This window comes from Carassius carassius, chromosome 50 (assembly GCF_963082965.1).
Source record: "Carassius carassius chromosome 50, fCarCar2.1, whole genome shotgun sequence".
Taxonomy (NCBI): Eukaryota; Metazoa; Chordata; class Actinopteri; order Cypriniformes; family Cyprinidae; genus Carassius; species Carassius carassius.
The window spans coordinates 13,617,317-13,633,674 of record NC_081804.1 but is presented as its reverse complement, the minus strand read 5'-3'; the positions used below and the strand labels follow the sequence as shown (position 1 = coordinate 13,633,674).

The 16,358-nt window shown below is 35.4% G+C and overlaps 2 protein-coding genes across 3 annotated transcripts; one reads left to right on the top strand and one right to left on the bottom strand.

Annotated features, from left to right (window-relative positions):
* Positions 1–169: 169 nt before the first annotated feature.
* cops2 (COP9 signalosome subunit 2) lies at positions 170–9,326 on the bottom strand. Of its 2 annotated transcripts, XM_059546793.1 has the most exons (14): positions 9,168–9,326; positions 8,544–8,657; positions 8,384–8,461; positions 6,955–7,080; positions 6,728–6,817; positions 6,445–6,522; positions 5,429–5,512; positions 2,589–2,763; positions 1,879–2,057; positions 1,551–1,603; positions 1,338–1,435; positions 1,135–1,217; positions 1,006–1,064; positions 170–920 (listed from the first exon to the last, which is right to left on the bottom strand). In XM_059546793.1, exons 1-14 carry the CDS (start codon positions 9,219–9,221, stop codon positions 776–778), a joined length of 1,416 nt encoding a protein of 471 aa, XP_059402776.1. In that variant the 5' UTR covers positions 9,222–9,326; the 3' UTR covers positions 170–775. The 2 variants fall into 2 exon arrangements, with proteins under 2 accessions (XP_059402776.1, XP_059402777.1); XM_059546794.1 differs by lacking the exon at positions 5,429–5,512.
* A 39-nt stretch (positions 9,327–9,365) lies between these two features.
* Positions 9,366–15,987, top strand: galk2 (galactokinase 2). Its single transcript, XM_059546796.1, has 10 exons — positions 9,366–9,544; positions 9,700–9,788; positions 9,871–9,994; positions 11,752–11,842; positions 11,932–12,078; positions 12,158–12,256; positions 12,965–13,117; positions 13,980–14,190; positions 14,505–14,706; positions 15,513–15,987. The coding sequence occupies exons 1-10, from the start codon at positions 9,495–9,497 to the stop codon at positions 15,718–15,720; spliced, it is 1,374 nt and encodes a 457-aa protein (XP_059402779.1). The 5' UTR covers positions 9,366–9,494; the 3' UTR covers positions 15,721–15,987.
* The last annotated feature ends 371 nt before the right edge of the window (positions 15,988–16,358 follow it).

The following is a 16,358-nucleotide window of genomic DNA, read 5'->3' as shown; positions in this document are numbered from 1 at the left end:
TTACCTATCATATAAATATTTATATATATATATATATGTAAATATATATAGCAAAATTTTTGCTTTGTCTTTTCTGTATATTCAGCTATTATATTGCATGTATGTATATGAAATCTCATTTTTACTTTATTGCTTATCATGCATAAAATCACACACTATTACGGACACATTTTTCACTGAAGCAAATAATTGTATTCTTTATTTTTGTTGTTGAAAAATGAAACAGAAGAGCTCAGAGTCAAAAAGCATAACGCTTTAAAGAGATCTGTAATATTTGGTGAGAGGAATTCTAGCAATGCCTGCACTTTTAATAAGCATGTGCTTCGGTGCAACTGCATAAAACTCATCAACTGAGGTCTATGCAAACCAAGTAAAACATGCTGACTCTGACAAGAGACAGTTCGACAAATAAATGATTGAATTTCACACAGCATGTCCTCACGTGTTCCATTTAAGACAAACATATGCCTTTTAGATGTCTGCCAAGTGCCAATATGGGCTATTAAATAAAACATTTTTTAGATGATGCAAACATGTTAATATTAGAGACCTAACAATTCAGTACAGCAGACATCCTGTGGGAACTTCTGCTCTGTTAAGGACATTTAAAACTGACATAAGTGACTACAGCTGTAAAAATACACACTAGCCAAATTACGTTCCTCCTCCTGTGATTGGGAGAGTAAAGGCCTTGAAAGTAGTTAATGTCACTGACAGCCTCGAGTCGACCGGCTATCCGATGGATCAACTTGTTTTCCAGGATCGTCACTTCAAATCAAGCCAGTTTGCTAACAATAGCCTGGTTGAGAGTGTTCAGCTGATTGGTCCATTTGTCCAGGGCGGTGTATCGAGCTCCGCCTCTTTTCTGGTGATCAAGCTCCAACAGCTGATTGACTTGATCAATTCTACCATTGATTGTGCTGAAAGACATACATTAGATACATTAAAAAATGCAGTGAAACATTATATAAAAAACTGATTTTTATTAAAAAGTGTTTAACTTACTTGTCTAAAATACACTGCACAAGCAAGCTTTCTACATCTGCAACATCAATATTCAATTCCTAAAGAAAAACAGGGAACATTACATTACAATTGCATAATGTATAATATAAGATATAATATAATGTTTACCTTTGAAATAAATGGTATGTGTATCCTAGTGTAAGGCTTAATCAATTTGATGAGCACTTGTGTTCTTATGTTCCGTAATAATTCTGAAAGGAGAAGCAGAGAGAAAAAGGATTATGTACTTACTGACTCCACATTTGTTGTCTTGAGATTTATGAAATAAATATGTGAATATGTACGTGAAAGTTAAAGCCACCCAAACTGACCCTCAATGTGTTCTCTGATGAAGGGGTCGTCCATTATGTTGCTGTGATTCGTCTTTAGGATTTTCTCAAATTCTGTGATGTCATTGTTCTGGTAGGCACTGGAAACAAGTTATAGGCGATTAATAACTTTAAATCAATCTATTCAGACCATAAAAACAGAAAAAAAAGAGCAGAATCAGATAAATGGAGAAATTAAGTATTGTGCGCACTTACCTTACCAGGTTTGTCATTGCTAGGATTTCTGGATCATTTTTGTAAGGTTTCGCCTAGTCGCATAGTGATTTAGAAAGATTTTTAGTTATATTACAGACCACAGCATTTTATCTTCTATGGTCAGGGGGGAAATAAGTATCTTTTAAGGTTCAATTATGTACATTAAGCAAAACAGAGTACAACATGCCTACTGGTCAATATAAGCAAACTCAAATTCTCCAAAATATTTCATATATGAATATGCTACGGTTAATATTGAGAAATCCAAATCTAGCTTGCTGATGGTCTTAGATCCCATGTGGGCCTGTGCACGATTACCACCTTATACCTCTTGAGAATCAAATGGGTTGATTCCAGACTTCATCAGCATGTTGGCCAAGACCAGGTACTTTAGACAAGTGGTTCGCCTGGGGCTTCCAGATTCGTCATAGTTTTTGAATGCCTCGAAAAAGTCTGTATGTGCCTTCTCGAACTCTCCCTCCCTCAGGTGCATTTTACCACCACATTCTAAAAAGAACCATATAAAACAAAATGAGTGGACTTTCCAATGGTGCAGAAAACAAAAACAGACCCAACTTAAAGAAAAAACATCAAATACCAAAACAAACAATCTTTCCAATTATACACAAACAAATACCAAATGAAAAATAAATACTAAATCAATCCAAACCAAAACTAAACACAAATTTCTTCATCTTCACAGCCACAACAAAAATTTGCAATTGTACACAGAACAAAAACCAAAACAAACTTTCCAATTATCCACAAAACACAAAGAAAACCCAAACTAATCGCTTATTTCCATGTCACCCTGACTACAAAACAAAATTTGCAATTGTATGCCAACCAAACCAAAAAAACCTCAAACCACTAATTTTCATCTACACAGCTACAAACAAACAAAAAACCCAAACGAAACTAAAATAAACCAAAGCATAACAAACTTTCCAATTATAAACAAAACAAAAACCAAATCAAAAACCAAACTGAACACTTTGTCTTTTAATTTCATCTCTGGTATTAAAACGTGTTCGTTACCTCTGATGACTCCCATGATGAGCGGATGTGGGATGGCTGATTTAATGTGTAATGACTGCTCGTAGAGGGCTTTGAGTTTCTTGTTATTTTTCTGCGCCGTATACATCTGAATCTCCAAAGCATAGATCTCCAACAGCTGTGTGCCCTTCTTCAAGTCGTCCTCTCCTTCATCCGTCTAGGGGTGTGCAATAAAGACAAATAATTATCTCTCAATATTTTCTGGAATTTTGTTGTTGATGATATTTAGACAATATTTTGTTGAACGTGTTATTGTGCTGGTACTTTGGCAGGTTTAGGGTTGACGTGGACAGCTGACACCCAGAGCTTCTGATATTCTTCATATTCTGCGTGGTGATTAGTTCGCAGGAGTAATTAACTTTTCCAATTAGTTTAAATAGATTTTTTTTTACAGGCATTTTTACCTTTATACGACCCATTTTTTTCTAAACTAAATGTATGCAATGCATCTTTTTTTGTGAAATTCTTACAATAAATAAATTTGAATAGTAAGACACTACAGGACTGTTACCAATCAAATTAAATCAGTATCAACACAGGTTGTTTAATGCAGGATGAAGGAAAAGTTTAAAAGATTTCAAATAAAGGGGGAAATATACTTTAAATATTTTTCATTGACGAAACAGAGAAAAAAAAAAGTTGTTAAAAGTTGTTTGAAATATAAGTCAATTAATATTAACTTGTTTATTTGACTTCACTCTCTGTGTGATATTAACTATACTCTATTAACTATATATTTGTGTGATACTGTATATACTTTTTCTAGCTTGTAGTTATTTGAACAATGTCTAAAACTTAGTATTACAAGCTCTTGCTGTGTCTGTTTGCCTCTTTAAGAATCACCCAATATGTATCCCCCAATTGTAAGTCGCTTTGAAATGTCTGCAAAATGACAATGTAAATGTAACTATACCAGATGATATAAATAAAAAAGTCATACGGGGGCATTTTTGCCCCCATCTCGTATTTTGGTGGAATTATAAATGTATTTTAATATAGTAAATCACACAGTAAAAGCATGAACTCTAAATGTGCTACTTCACGATTAATCAAAATTAAATAAGTGATAAATCACAGTTAGGCAGAAGCAGCAATTGTGGTGTATCTTTAAGTGAAGCACGGCTCTGAGATCAGTAGTAAATCTCCATCCCAAGGCCAGAGGGCGCTCTCACGCTGAAACTACAAATACCCCCGCAGAAGAAACCCAGGAAATCCCTAGTGGTTGCTGAATAAACAGAAGATTTAACTGCTTTCATTGATTCATCGTGACAAATAAACACACGACTACTACAATATATGGTTTATCTGAATTTGTCTTATTTGAATGTTTATTATAATAAAGTATATAATTACGCAATGCTAATCGACATGGCCTTTTTTACTGCAATACTATGAAATATGTTGTGTGTCTTATTCAGTGTAAGAAGCAACATCATCTCACAGAAGGATTTACTTCAAACACTCGACTGACGTTAGGATTTAAAAAATTTATATTTTCACGTGCTTTCAGATGGAACAGCATTTACTACATATAGCCGTAGTTCACTGACAAGCTACATACCGTATTTTTCGGACTATAAGTCGCACCTGACTATAAGTCGCATCAGTCCAAAAATACATCATGATCTCTCTCTCTCTCTCTGATGGTTAAGCTGTGAATTAATCCACGCATCACATTCGTCAAGGGCCGGGGAGCAGCTGGCCCGTACAGTTAATGAATAACGGATCAACTACGACAGCCTACATCGCACATCCTGCGATGTGATTATCGTGGATTCGTACATTGCGATATCGATGCTTAAACGACACATCGTGCAGCCCTAGTGCACACAAACACTCAAAACCAGCGATTTTTCCCACACTGAAGCATGCCATAGGTGGCTGACCCCTGACCTAAAGTAAGAGCCTGCAATAATGTGGTTTGACCAGTGTGGCGCTGTAACGAAGAATGTAATTTAGCCTGAAACTGCTGAGAGCCGTTTGGGTGAATATGTAAATATATGCTTCACGCTTTCCTCTCAATAACGAAAAAACACGAGCACATTTCCACGAGCTCTGCGGTTCAGTACTCTAGTAAAGTCTAGTCACGTCATGTTTATTTCTATAACGATAGTATGCAATAGATCAGTGCTTCTCAACTGGTTCGGCCGTGAGTCCCACATTTCCCCATCATGGTCATGTGTGTGTGTTAAAAATAAGAAAAGCAAATTTAATTCACAAAAATTGTTGACACACACAAGTACTGTCCCCCTTTACTTAAAATACACAAATTGTAAGAATATGACTAATACCGATGATTAAACAGCCTATAAAAGTAAGGCTATTAAATAGCAGTCCCAAACTAGTTTTTGTTAATACAATTAAGTTGGTATGAGCCACCACAGTCATTTAAACATATATATAAAATAACACAAAGCGAAAATAACATGGTGTTTTTGGGTTATGGAAACAACAGTTACCATGGTGATTACACAATACTAACATGAACTGTTAATGAAATATGGAAACTGCTCCTGAATAGAACGAATATCATACTTTCATGCAAATCTTTCCCAGCTAACACACAAAGTACCATTTATGTGATTTATTGGTACTTTAATTTCACACATTGCATGCTTGTAGTTTCTTTAGCGCTTTAGTGATATGATAAACAAACAAACAAACAAAAAGTGCGTACTACAAGCACAGTCTGACAAACAGTTCATTTTTCTGAGGTGAGAGACTTATTCCATAAGTTACCAAAAAAAAAAGTGTTAACAGCTTTCAAACACACCTTTCAAAATAAAAGTCTCGCACTAGAAAAAAAAAACATTTAGAATTACGTTTTTTGTTGTTGATGTTGTTTCTTTGACTGTACACTCCGCGACCCATTCAGAATGGTCTTGCGACCCACCAGTTGAGAAACACTGCAATAGATAGCCTTAAATCAAGCAGCTTTACAGTATTAAACACAAAAAACCAGAGTCAGAGTCGTTTTCAGTTAGAATTAGAACGTGATTTTCTGTTATAAACCAACTCGCCAGTGTTAAGCTAGTTAATGACAAAATATTTTTATTAGTGGGAAAAAAAATTCATTAAAGTGATCAAAGATCACTTGCAGAGATCAAAGCTTGATCTATCTCATAACAGTTTAGATTACCATAACCCTATTTGGTATTTTAAGAGATTATGTTGGGAATAAAAGAGTTTACCCAAAAAAAGAGCATCTTTTCACTTACCTTTATCTTGAATCTTATCCATATTACATACTAAATACTTACATACTAGCATTTAACATTTAGCTCAATATTTTATCCAATTGCAAAAGCAAAAAATCTAAGTCTACTAATTAATCAGTTAAATAATCGCCGATTAGTTGATTAATCGGTGTAATAATCGTTAGATTAATCGATTATCAAAGTAATTGTTTGTTGCAGCCCTAAAGCTATGCAAACAGTTTTCATAATCGCATAATTTTGATTATGAACGTGATTTTACGTATTTTGTCAGTGAACTACGGCTTTGTGTAGTAAATGCTGCTCCACCTGAAAACATGTGATGGAGATTTACTACTGATCACAGAACCAGCTTTACTGACAAGATGCGCATGACAATCGCATTCGATTAATCGTGCAGTACTCTAACCTACATCTCAGTGTATGCGTGCACTCTCTGGCTGTATTTACATTTTTTTTTGCCATATACTCCATGTCAACGTTTAAACAACAATTATGATATTATAGTAGACAATACATATCACACAGCCGTCTAATTAAGAGCATCAAATCAGCTTCAGGGCAACACAGACGATATCTGATGCAGGTTTTCTTATTTACACAACACTGATTATTTACTCTACCTGACATGACTGATGCAACTGCCTGAGAATTTTCTGGAGCTTTCCAAACTCTTCTCTTTCCAGGTACAACTTTCCCAGCTGACAGAAACGGAGAAGCAGAAGTTAGCAATATTCCTGAATTAAATACAGACTCTTTTGGAAGTCTGCACCAGAATTAATCTAAATTGCATAATTATTATAATAGTATTGAGCATATTATTGTTGCTGATACACAAGTGTGCGGTTAACATCTGCTATATAAAACAGATCATCTAAATACAGAATGCATTGTCAGAGCACAAACCTTGGTGTTAGTTTTAAACCAAAGTCTGTCGTTTTTGGCATCTTTTAATGCTTCCAGTGTGGTCTCATAAAACTCTTGTAGCAAGTCCATCTGGAAACAAACATGAAAAGAGAAATATTTTAGTATCTTTAATAGCATAATAACATTTAATTAATAGACTGTATTGTTATTTTGTCATCACAAATAGATTACTGAATTCAGAAAGCAGTTTTAAATGCTTTAAATACCTGTTTGGAGGTTGAGATATAATCTAGAATAGAGTTGATGGATTTCTCAGAGTAATTTCTGGTGACAGCACTCCTAATATATGTCAAAAGCTGTTTGTACCGGTTCATCATTTCTGGAAAATTTGTCTGTGAAAATAAAAATAATAATTAAAATCTATAGTGTTATATAAGAAAACCATGTATAAATATTATATATGTCATTATAATATTTAGAATATTACATATATATATATTTTAGGGCTGGTAAGCGATTAAAATTTTTAATCTAACTAATTACATGATGTGGTAATTAATAAATCGCGCATCAAATTTGGAGAAATTACTCCCAAAAGATAATTTAACGTCAATGTTGCGCAAAGCATCAAACAGAGATTACAAAAAGTAAGTTCAGCAAGAAATATTTTGTTTGATAAAATGTATTACATATAGTCTTTTGGACCATGTGAGTAAATGATGACAGAATTGTCATGTTTGGTTGGGTTATCTATAACTTAATTTATTTTCTTAATTTTATTATTATTACTATGAAAATATTGAATTGTTTCTTTAATGAAATGATACTCTAAAAAATAAACTAAAACTGCCAATAGGTGGTGGTAAATGTCTTGATGATTAAGTCATTGAGTCATTTATTCATTCGTTTGATTCTTCAAATGGCTGATTCATTCAGGAGTGAATGAGTAAATGGTTCTTTATGAATGGTTCATTGAATCATTAAGCTTGTTTGACTTGAAGCGGATCATCACCATCAGACCGATCTGTGTGTGATATCAAAGAACCGCAAGAGCTTAGAGAGCAGACGACTCCTTGTGCTTTTGAATCACTCTCGCAGTACTTTGATGTCATAAAACGATCGATCTGTGCAGTGTCACTTCAAATCCAACGCGACTACAGCCAATGGTTCGAGTTGCTCGGGATGAACAGTTCTGATTTGTCTTTATCTTCTGGTTGGCTAAATTCAGCAAAACAGACAACATTGTGTCTAAAATAACACAATATTAACTTCTTAATGAACTGTCGTATAAGATGAGTATCACATTTTTGTGATATTGCACTTAGCATACAGCTCGTGTGATATTTCTATGTGGTGTAAACTATGTGATGTAAATATGAGACAAAATTTCCAACGGGGGCATTTTGCCCCATATCTTGAATTTTAGGGATATTCTCTAGGCTCCATCACGCAGTAAGTTGTTGTTCTGCCTCATATTAGTCATCAATCGACTGTATGAAATGGCAGATGATCCACATAGTTCTGGGGCGGGGCAAGTGCATTAAATGCATTAATAATTTTAACGCATTATTTTTTTCCATAATTAATTAATCTAATTAACGCGTTAAATTACCAGCCCTAAAAAAAAAATGTATATATATATATATATATATATATATATGTATATAATAAATTTCTGCTACTATTGTTACGCACAAGCTTGAAGTTGATTTTGATCATCTGTTTCAGTGCTTTGAAGCCCCACTCTCCCTTCTCTCCCTCCAGCTCCAGCACCTGCAGAACAGAAAACACTGATTACAGCTTTATAAAGTCACACACAGCACAGATCCTGACTCTCACAGATCTTCTGTCTGACCTTCTGAAAGCTGCTCAGGGCTGCTTTAGGATCATCTTCCTTCAGGGCTTTAGAGTTGTAGTACTGATTCTCCAGATCCACATTGGGCTCAGAGTTGCTGTCCTCGGAATATTCCTGAAGTCAAAGTAAACAAAGACTTGACCGCTTCAGGACGTTATGTTTACATCCATAACTAGCTGCACAAAGAAACTCCTTGAAAGATACTGTACAGCTTAATTGTTAATGATTATGACAACTGCATACCAGTAATTATGGTATGATTATTTAACGCTGTAAAACATTAACACGTAATAATCTATTTCAAAGCCAACTGAAATAAGATATCATGCATTTTTTTTAATCTAGGGACTCATTAGTCATAATTTAACTTCACTAGAGACTCCAAGTTTACAAAACATACATTAGAGCTTCTATATATGAGCTATGAACTAAAACACTTAAAATAAAGAAGAGGCGGTCTTATTTCTTGAATTCATTTTTGCAGTATTAGCAGACTAGACACCTGCTAAACAAGGCGGAATTATGCGCGTGTAAACACGCTAAACACAATTTTGGGATTTCACTATATTAGCTTCGCATATCATTACATGTATTTACAGTTGCGTTGATTTTAAACAGTCTTACCAAGTCATAATCCTCCTCATCATCGCACATGAAATCATCTTCCATGTCAGACATTTTGACCGGGAGAGAGAATCTTACCCACAATGCTCTGAGAGAAACGCGATTTGACGTCGCGACGCGCGTTCTGTGAGGTGCGCGCGCGCAGTTCCGGTTGTGTCCGAGTGCTTCCGATTCCAGCCGACCGGTTCTGCGGGATTCGTGTCAGTTTCTTCCGTATTGTTCGACTCGTGATTCCGGGTATGACAGTCAGCTGACTGCACTTGTATAGTGTCAGTCCACTCGTGCATAGAGTATTTACTGCAAAAAACAAAGATTAAAAACCGCACAATGGCTACAATTCCACCGAAAATCAAGGTGCAACTCAGTGGAAGTGAAAGGTAAGTTGCTGCTGTTCGGAACACTTCGTGCAGCTCTTCGGATAACTTCGACTGCGTATGAATGGAATCGATTTATTGCTTATTTAGTTTGAACTTTTATTGTATTTTTTCTCTAGACACACACTTAAAACTGATTTCCTCCCTCTTTCTGTTAGGTTGCAGAAACTGAAACAGGCTTTTCATGAAAAATATAAACATTTACCTGTCTTCTACGCGTGTGCTCCAGGGAGGGTGAATTTGATTGGTGGGTTGAAACAGCGCGTGAGTGTGTAAACATAACAAATACCATCAGCAATGCATTTTATATTACATCTTATCATTTTCAGGTGAGCATATTGATTATTGTGGCTACGCTGTGCTGCCAATGGCAATAGAGCAGAATATTCTTGCTGCAGTTTCTTTCAGTGACTCCAAAACTATCCAGCTGGCCAACACTGAGCCCAAATACAAGTCAGTAACAATGTTCTTCATTTGTTCAATAAAATTGAATTTGTCAAATTTAGTCGAAAAATGCATTAATTCACTTACTTGCTTATTATTTATTTATTTCCTAACAAATATATATATTTTTAAGAGTTGCAAGTTCATTGCAAGTATATACATTATTATTTGTGAGATATAAACTCAGAATTATAAACACACACACACACACACATTAATTCTTCAGATATTAAAAGCAGGGAATGTGTCTTATCAGTTATATCCATTGCTTCTGCATTCTAAGTCTAGCATTCAACGATGACACACACTAACCAGGATGAAAACCAGGAAGCCGGCTTTGAAAGAAAAGCAAACAATTTGGAGACTAAAAGAAAAGAGGAAGTCAATGATCCTAAGCATACAAGCTCATCTGTAAAGCTTGGTGGAGGTGGTGTCATGGCATGGGCATGCATGGCTGTCTCTAGAACAGGACCTCTTCATTTTAATGATGACTTAATGTATGATGGCAGTAGCAGAATGAATTTGGAAGGGTACAAAATCATATTGGCTACCAATATTCAAGAAAATGCCATCAAACTCATTAAAAAGCAATTCATATTGGATCAGGACAATGACCCAAAACACATTGCCAGTCCAGTCATGGACTATATCAGGGCAAAGAAATGTAGTCTTAGATTGCCCAAATCAATCTCCAAATTTAAATCCAATTGAACATTAATATCACCAACTGAAGAGGAGACTAAAGACAGAAACTCAACAAGCAACATTTGGAATTGGCTGCATTAAAGGCTGGGGAAAAGCATTTCAAAGCATAAGAACAAGAGTCTGGTGATGTCTATGGGTGGCAGACTCACTGCTCTGATTGCATGCAAGGGATCTGCAACTAAATATTAGCTTTTAATCTTTTACATCTGCCTTAAATTCAACTGCTCCAATACTTATGCTCACATCAAATAGTGGGATGAACTCTAAAAGTGCTTTCCTTTTTATTTGGTAAAAGATGTGTGTCTAAAGACTTAAAAATAAAATGTGACATTCTGTAGTTTGTCGCATATTCATCTTTCATCTTCACAGTTCCAATACTTATATGTATATGTACTGTATATGTATAACTCTAGCACTCTCTATTCAAATTATATTCTTTAAGACTTGCATGCTATTCATTCACTGTTTGTTTTCTTTAAAAAAAACTAACTAGCTCTCTTATCTTTTTTCATTCTATCTGTTTAACTTTTTATTTCTTATACTATTGCAAAAGCAAAAAAAGGCCTCTAACACTAGCTTGCTCTATTCTTTTTCTATTCTGTTTTCTTTTTATTTATGATTATGATTTTAATTGCTTCGATTGTCCTCATTTGTAAGTCGCTTTGGATAAAAGCTTCTGCTAAATGACTATATGGAAATGTATATATATATATATATATATTCTGTGGTGGAAATAAGCTTCCATATATTTTATGCCTCACAGATGCTTATTTCTGCCACAGTATATTAACATTACCTTTTTATTTTAAAATTCAGATTTGTTTTCCTCAGAATTCTCAGCTTATATCTCATATTTCTGAGTTATAAATTCTCAATTTAGACTTTTTTTCTCAGAATTGATAAATTAGTTATTAATTGTCAGGTAGAAAGTCACGACTTCCAGAAAAAAAGTCTAAATTTAAAAAAAAAAAAAAAAAAAATTATTTATTCCTAGGTGGGAATAAGATTCCATATACTTACTTGCATACTTATTCATTCATTTATTCATTCATTCATTTCAGGGATTTCACTGTGTCTGTGGATGGCATCTCCATTGACAGAGAGAATCCTCAATGGCACTATTACTTCCTTTGTGGAGTGAGAGGAATCCAGGTGAGCTGATTAATATATACACATATAATGCATGCTTGCTCTATTGCATTATGACTACAGTCCTTTGACCCTTGGCCTCGTGTATGCAGGAGCACTTGAGCTTATCTTCATTGGCAGGGATGTGTTGTGTGGTAGACGGGACTATCCCGGCCAGCTCGGGACTGTCCAGCTCCAGTGCCCTGGTGTGCTGTGCTGGTCTGGTCACGATGGAGGCCAATCAGAAGTCTCTATCTAAGGTCCTCTTTACTGTAAATCCTCTGAAATGCATTAGATAGAACTGCTGCTTATCATGGATGTGATTTGATGTCATTTCAGGTGGCTCTTGCAGAGACGTGTGCCAAATGTGAGCATTATATTGGCACTGAGGGGGGAGGGATGGATCAGTCCATTTCTTTCCTGGCGGAGGAGGGAACAGTAAGCCATGTGTTGTATATTTCTTCTATCAGTATATGTGGCATTTTATTGATTTTTCGGTATAAGGGATATAAGGATGTTCTTTTTTGCATCATGCATGCAATGATTGAATAATATATTTTTTTATGATAATCATGTTAAAAAGTATTAAATATATCTAAAATGAAATTCATTTGGATTTTTGGGGGGGCATGATCAATTTGTCAGGGTGTTACTATTTTGATACAACAATAAAGACCAAATGCCTCTTCTTGAAAATAAAATAAAAAGTAGTTTGGTTTAATTATTGGAAAATAATATTTTACTAAATATTTAAAAAAAAAAACAGTTTTGTTAAAGTGTTATAAATATTATAAAAGAAATGGTCCACCAAATCAAAGTCATGTGGTGCAACCGAAAAGTATGAAATCATAGAAAAGATCCATGCAGAGGTCAGTAAGTCTCTTAAAATTTCAAAATGGTATAAAAGTTTTATTTTTTGAAACCATATTAAATCAACATGAATACAAAGAGTGCAGAGTTTCTAATGCACATGCATTTTAAATTAGAAAAGGTATTTTTTTTCTCTTTTATTTATCTTGGGAACTCTCATTTTATACCGTGGCATGCATCTACAAATAATTTTTTTAAGGGGGATTTAGCTAGATTTTTCCCTTTCTCTCTCTCTCTCTCTCTCTCTCTCTTATTTATTTTTTGTCATTCCTCAAGGCAAAGTTGATCGAGTTCAATCCGCTGCGAGCCACAGACGTGAGGCTGCCAGACGGGGCTGTCTTTGTAATCGCCAACTGTTGTGTGGAGATGAACAAGGCGGCCTCGTCTCACTTCAACATGAGGGTGGTGGAGTGCCGCATCGCCACCAAGGTCTGATCTTCAGGGATGCATCAAGAATGATAGTTTAGTCTTTTTAATCTAAGCGTTTTATTGGCAGTTCACCAAAAATGTACACAAAAGTTTGGGGTTGACAAGATTTCAAGTATTTTGAAAGAAACCTTATTATTATTTATTACTAGTTTATAATACTGGGCAATATTATTAGAATTTATTTATTGTGACCATTTGTATTTGAAAATGTAATTTTTTCTCATGATGCTGTGCTGAATTTTCAGCATCATTCCTCCAGTCTTCAGCGTAACATGATCCTTCAGAAATCTTTCTGATATGCTGATTTACTGCTCAAGAAACATTTATTAAATTTAAAACATTTATGCATTTAGCAGACACTTTTATCCAAATCTACTTACAGCGCTTTCAAGCTAAAATCTTTAGAACATAATTTATTCGCATAATTTATTTTGCGATTGAAATGTTTTGTAACATTATAAATACATTTACAGTGACTTTTGATAATATAATGTGACCTCGCTGACCCCGGTTTTTAAATTATAGTGTGTCCCATGTACAGTGATGAATCAAGAATACATTATTTACAGTAAGTGGCGCTGTAACCAAATGTATGAAGTTTTGTATTAATCTGCAGTTGCTGAGATGATGATTCTCTTCTTGTTTACTATCTATAACATCAAACTGGTTGAAAAGTAGAAGTGTGACTTAGAGAAACTGACCCCAAAACTGAAACCAGATTATGAGACACTGCCGATTTAAATCTATATATCTAAATAGTAATCTTCAGTGCTTGGCCTCTAGGAACTCATGCACAAATTTCCCAAAGTTGTTCTCATATCCATGTAAGTTTAGTATACTGATGGTAGAATATGCTCTGCAGATGCTGGCTAAGGCACGCGGCCTGGACTGGAGTTGTCTGCTGAAGCTGGGAGATCTGCAGAAGGAGCTGCAGGTGAGTGTGGAGCAGATGCTGGAGCTGGTGGAGGAGGTACTCCACCCTGAGCCCTACAGCAGAGAGGAGATCTGCCAGACTCTGGGCATCAGCGCCCAACAGCTGTGTGAAGACATCCTCAGCGCCAACACACAGCACGGTGAGAGAGCAGTCACAGACTGAGAGGAAACCAAAGTCAGTACTACACATTATAATATACACATTCCTCGTCTTATTGGGAAAATAATTGTATGAGAAAAAGTATTATTATATTATATTAGCTATAAGGTTCTATCTGTAAACATCAGTCAGCTGTATTAGTTAACATGAGCAAGCAATGCAAAATACTTCAATAATGCATTAACAGGTTTAAGAATGGGTTTTTTTGCGATGTGTTACCAGTTTATTAGATATTATTGACACTGACGAATTGATTTTTTTATACTTACATCTTCTTGCATTTTCCTGCCTCAGCGACTGTTTTTAAACTGTACCAGCGTGCCAGGCATGTGTACGGCGAGGCTGCACGCGTCCTGCAGTTTAAGGCCGTGTGCGACTCTTCCCCAGTCAGTGCTGTCGCTCAGCTGGGCGACCTGATGAACCGAAGCCATGCCAGCTGCAGAGATCTGTACGAGTGCAGCTGCCCTGAGCTGGACCAGCTGGTGGACATATGTCTGTGAGTGAGACTGGCTGCTGATGCCATAGCACTTATGAAAATAATATGAAAATATTTATCTATTAACATGCATTTTTTTCTGTTCACGTACACTACTTGTCAAAAGTTTGGAATAATTACGATTTTTTTGATGTTGTGAAAGAAGTCTCTTACGGTGACCAAAAATACAGTTAAAACAGTAATGTTGTTAAAACTGAAAATAACTGTTTGAATATATATATAAATATATATATATATATATATATATATATATATATATATATATCATCATTACTCCAGACTTCAGTGGCACAAGAAGTCATTTTAATATGCTGATTTGCTGCTCAAGAAGTTGATTATTAACAATTTTGAAAATAGTTAGTGCTGCTTTATATTCCTGTGGAAACCATGGTACACTACAATTCAAAACTTGGTAAGAAAAAAGATATACTTTTATTCGGCAAAGACACATTAAACTGGTCAAAAGTAAAAAAATAAAAATAAATAAATAAATAATAATAATATATATATATAGAGAGAGATTCAAATAGAAAACACTTATTTAAATTGTAATAATGTTTCTCAATATGAGATTTTTTTTCTGTATTTTTGATCAAATTCAGCCTTGGTGAGCATAATAGACTTTTTTTCAAAACCATAGAAAAACCATAACTATTTCAACTTTTGACCAACGTTTATTACGTGATGCTGAAATATTTTGAACTGAATGAGTCAGGTCTCTGAGCACATGTGGCAAACTAATCGAAACTGCCTGAGTCTGTGTAATGAATTGTTGCTTTAGCAACATCTTCCTCCTCTCTTCACAGGCAGGCGGGTGCCGTGGGGTCGAGGCTAACCGGAGCTGGATGGGGAGGCTGCACGGTTTCCATGGTACCCGGGGAACGAATAGATTCCTTTCTCCAGACTGTGAGAGAACAGTATTACGTGCCTGACGCCCGTCGATCCGCTCTGGAAAAGCAGAGTTTATTTGTGACAAGGCCTGGAGGAGGGGCGGCAATTTTCATAGAGGAATGAGTAGTAGCGGGGCAATTTTCTCTCGTTTTAGCCCGTGGCCTCAGAAACAGGAGGCGGTATGTATAAAGGCAGATATGATGAAAGGGACACAGACCATATAAAGTCTGGATGGGAATTTTTACTCTGTATGTCTTAAAAGAATAAAGAAATAGTACTCTGACCCAATTGGAGAAAGTGCCAAGTTTCTCTTTCTGCAAGCACTTTCTGAAAGCGTTGAAGGTTCAGCCAGTTACGTTCAATAAAAATATCTTAATGTGTTCAAGGCAAGCCTCATCGTTTACATTTATAGTTAATAATTAAAATGTCATTAGTGGTTTTTACTATGGTAATCATCACTATTACTATTGCTCATACTTGTGTTTAGGGATTTAGTCTACCTTGAGTGGATACACTCTAGATTTACTCATCAGTAAGGGTCTAAACATTTAATCCATTGTTAATAAGGACACGGCTCTATCTGATCACTTCTGTCTTTTCTTTGATATATACGTATATGTGTGTGTGTGTGCTACCACTGAATCTAGATCTGTGTCTGTCAGAAAGATGCATTAAAGAGAACACTAGTGTGCTGTTTAAGAAGACTATATCTTTAACACCAAGCATATTTTCAGACTGTTGATCTTCTCCTTGATTCTTTT

Excerpts from the sequence above, each read along its gene's own strand:
- cops2 (XM_059546793.1), bottom strand. The coding sequence starts at position 9,221 with ATGTCTGACATGGAAGATGATTTCATGTGCGATGATGAGGAGGATTAT. Across the intron at positions 1,436-1,550 it reads GCAATGACAAACCTGGTAAG|TGCCTACCAGAACAATGACA; the intron begins GTAAGTGCGCAC and ends ACTTGTTTCCAG. Across the intron at positions 921-1,005 it reads GTGCAGTGTATTTTAGACAA|CACAATCAATGGTAGAATTG; the intron begins GTAAGTTAAACA and ends TATGTCTTTCAG.
- galk2 (XM_059546796.1), top strand. The coding sequence starts at position 9,495 with ATGGCTACAATTCCACCGAAAATCAAGGTGCAACTCAGTGGAAGTGAA. Across the intron at positions 9,995-11,751 it reads AACACTGAGCCCAAATACAA|GGATTTCACTGTGTCTGTGG; the intron begins GTCAGTAACAAT and ends CATTCATTTCAG. Across the intron at positions 12,079-12,157 it reads ATCAGAAGTCTCTATCTAAG|GTGGCTCTTGCAGAGACGTG; the intron begins GTCCTCTTTACT and ends ATGTCATTTCAG.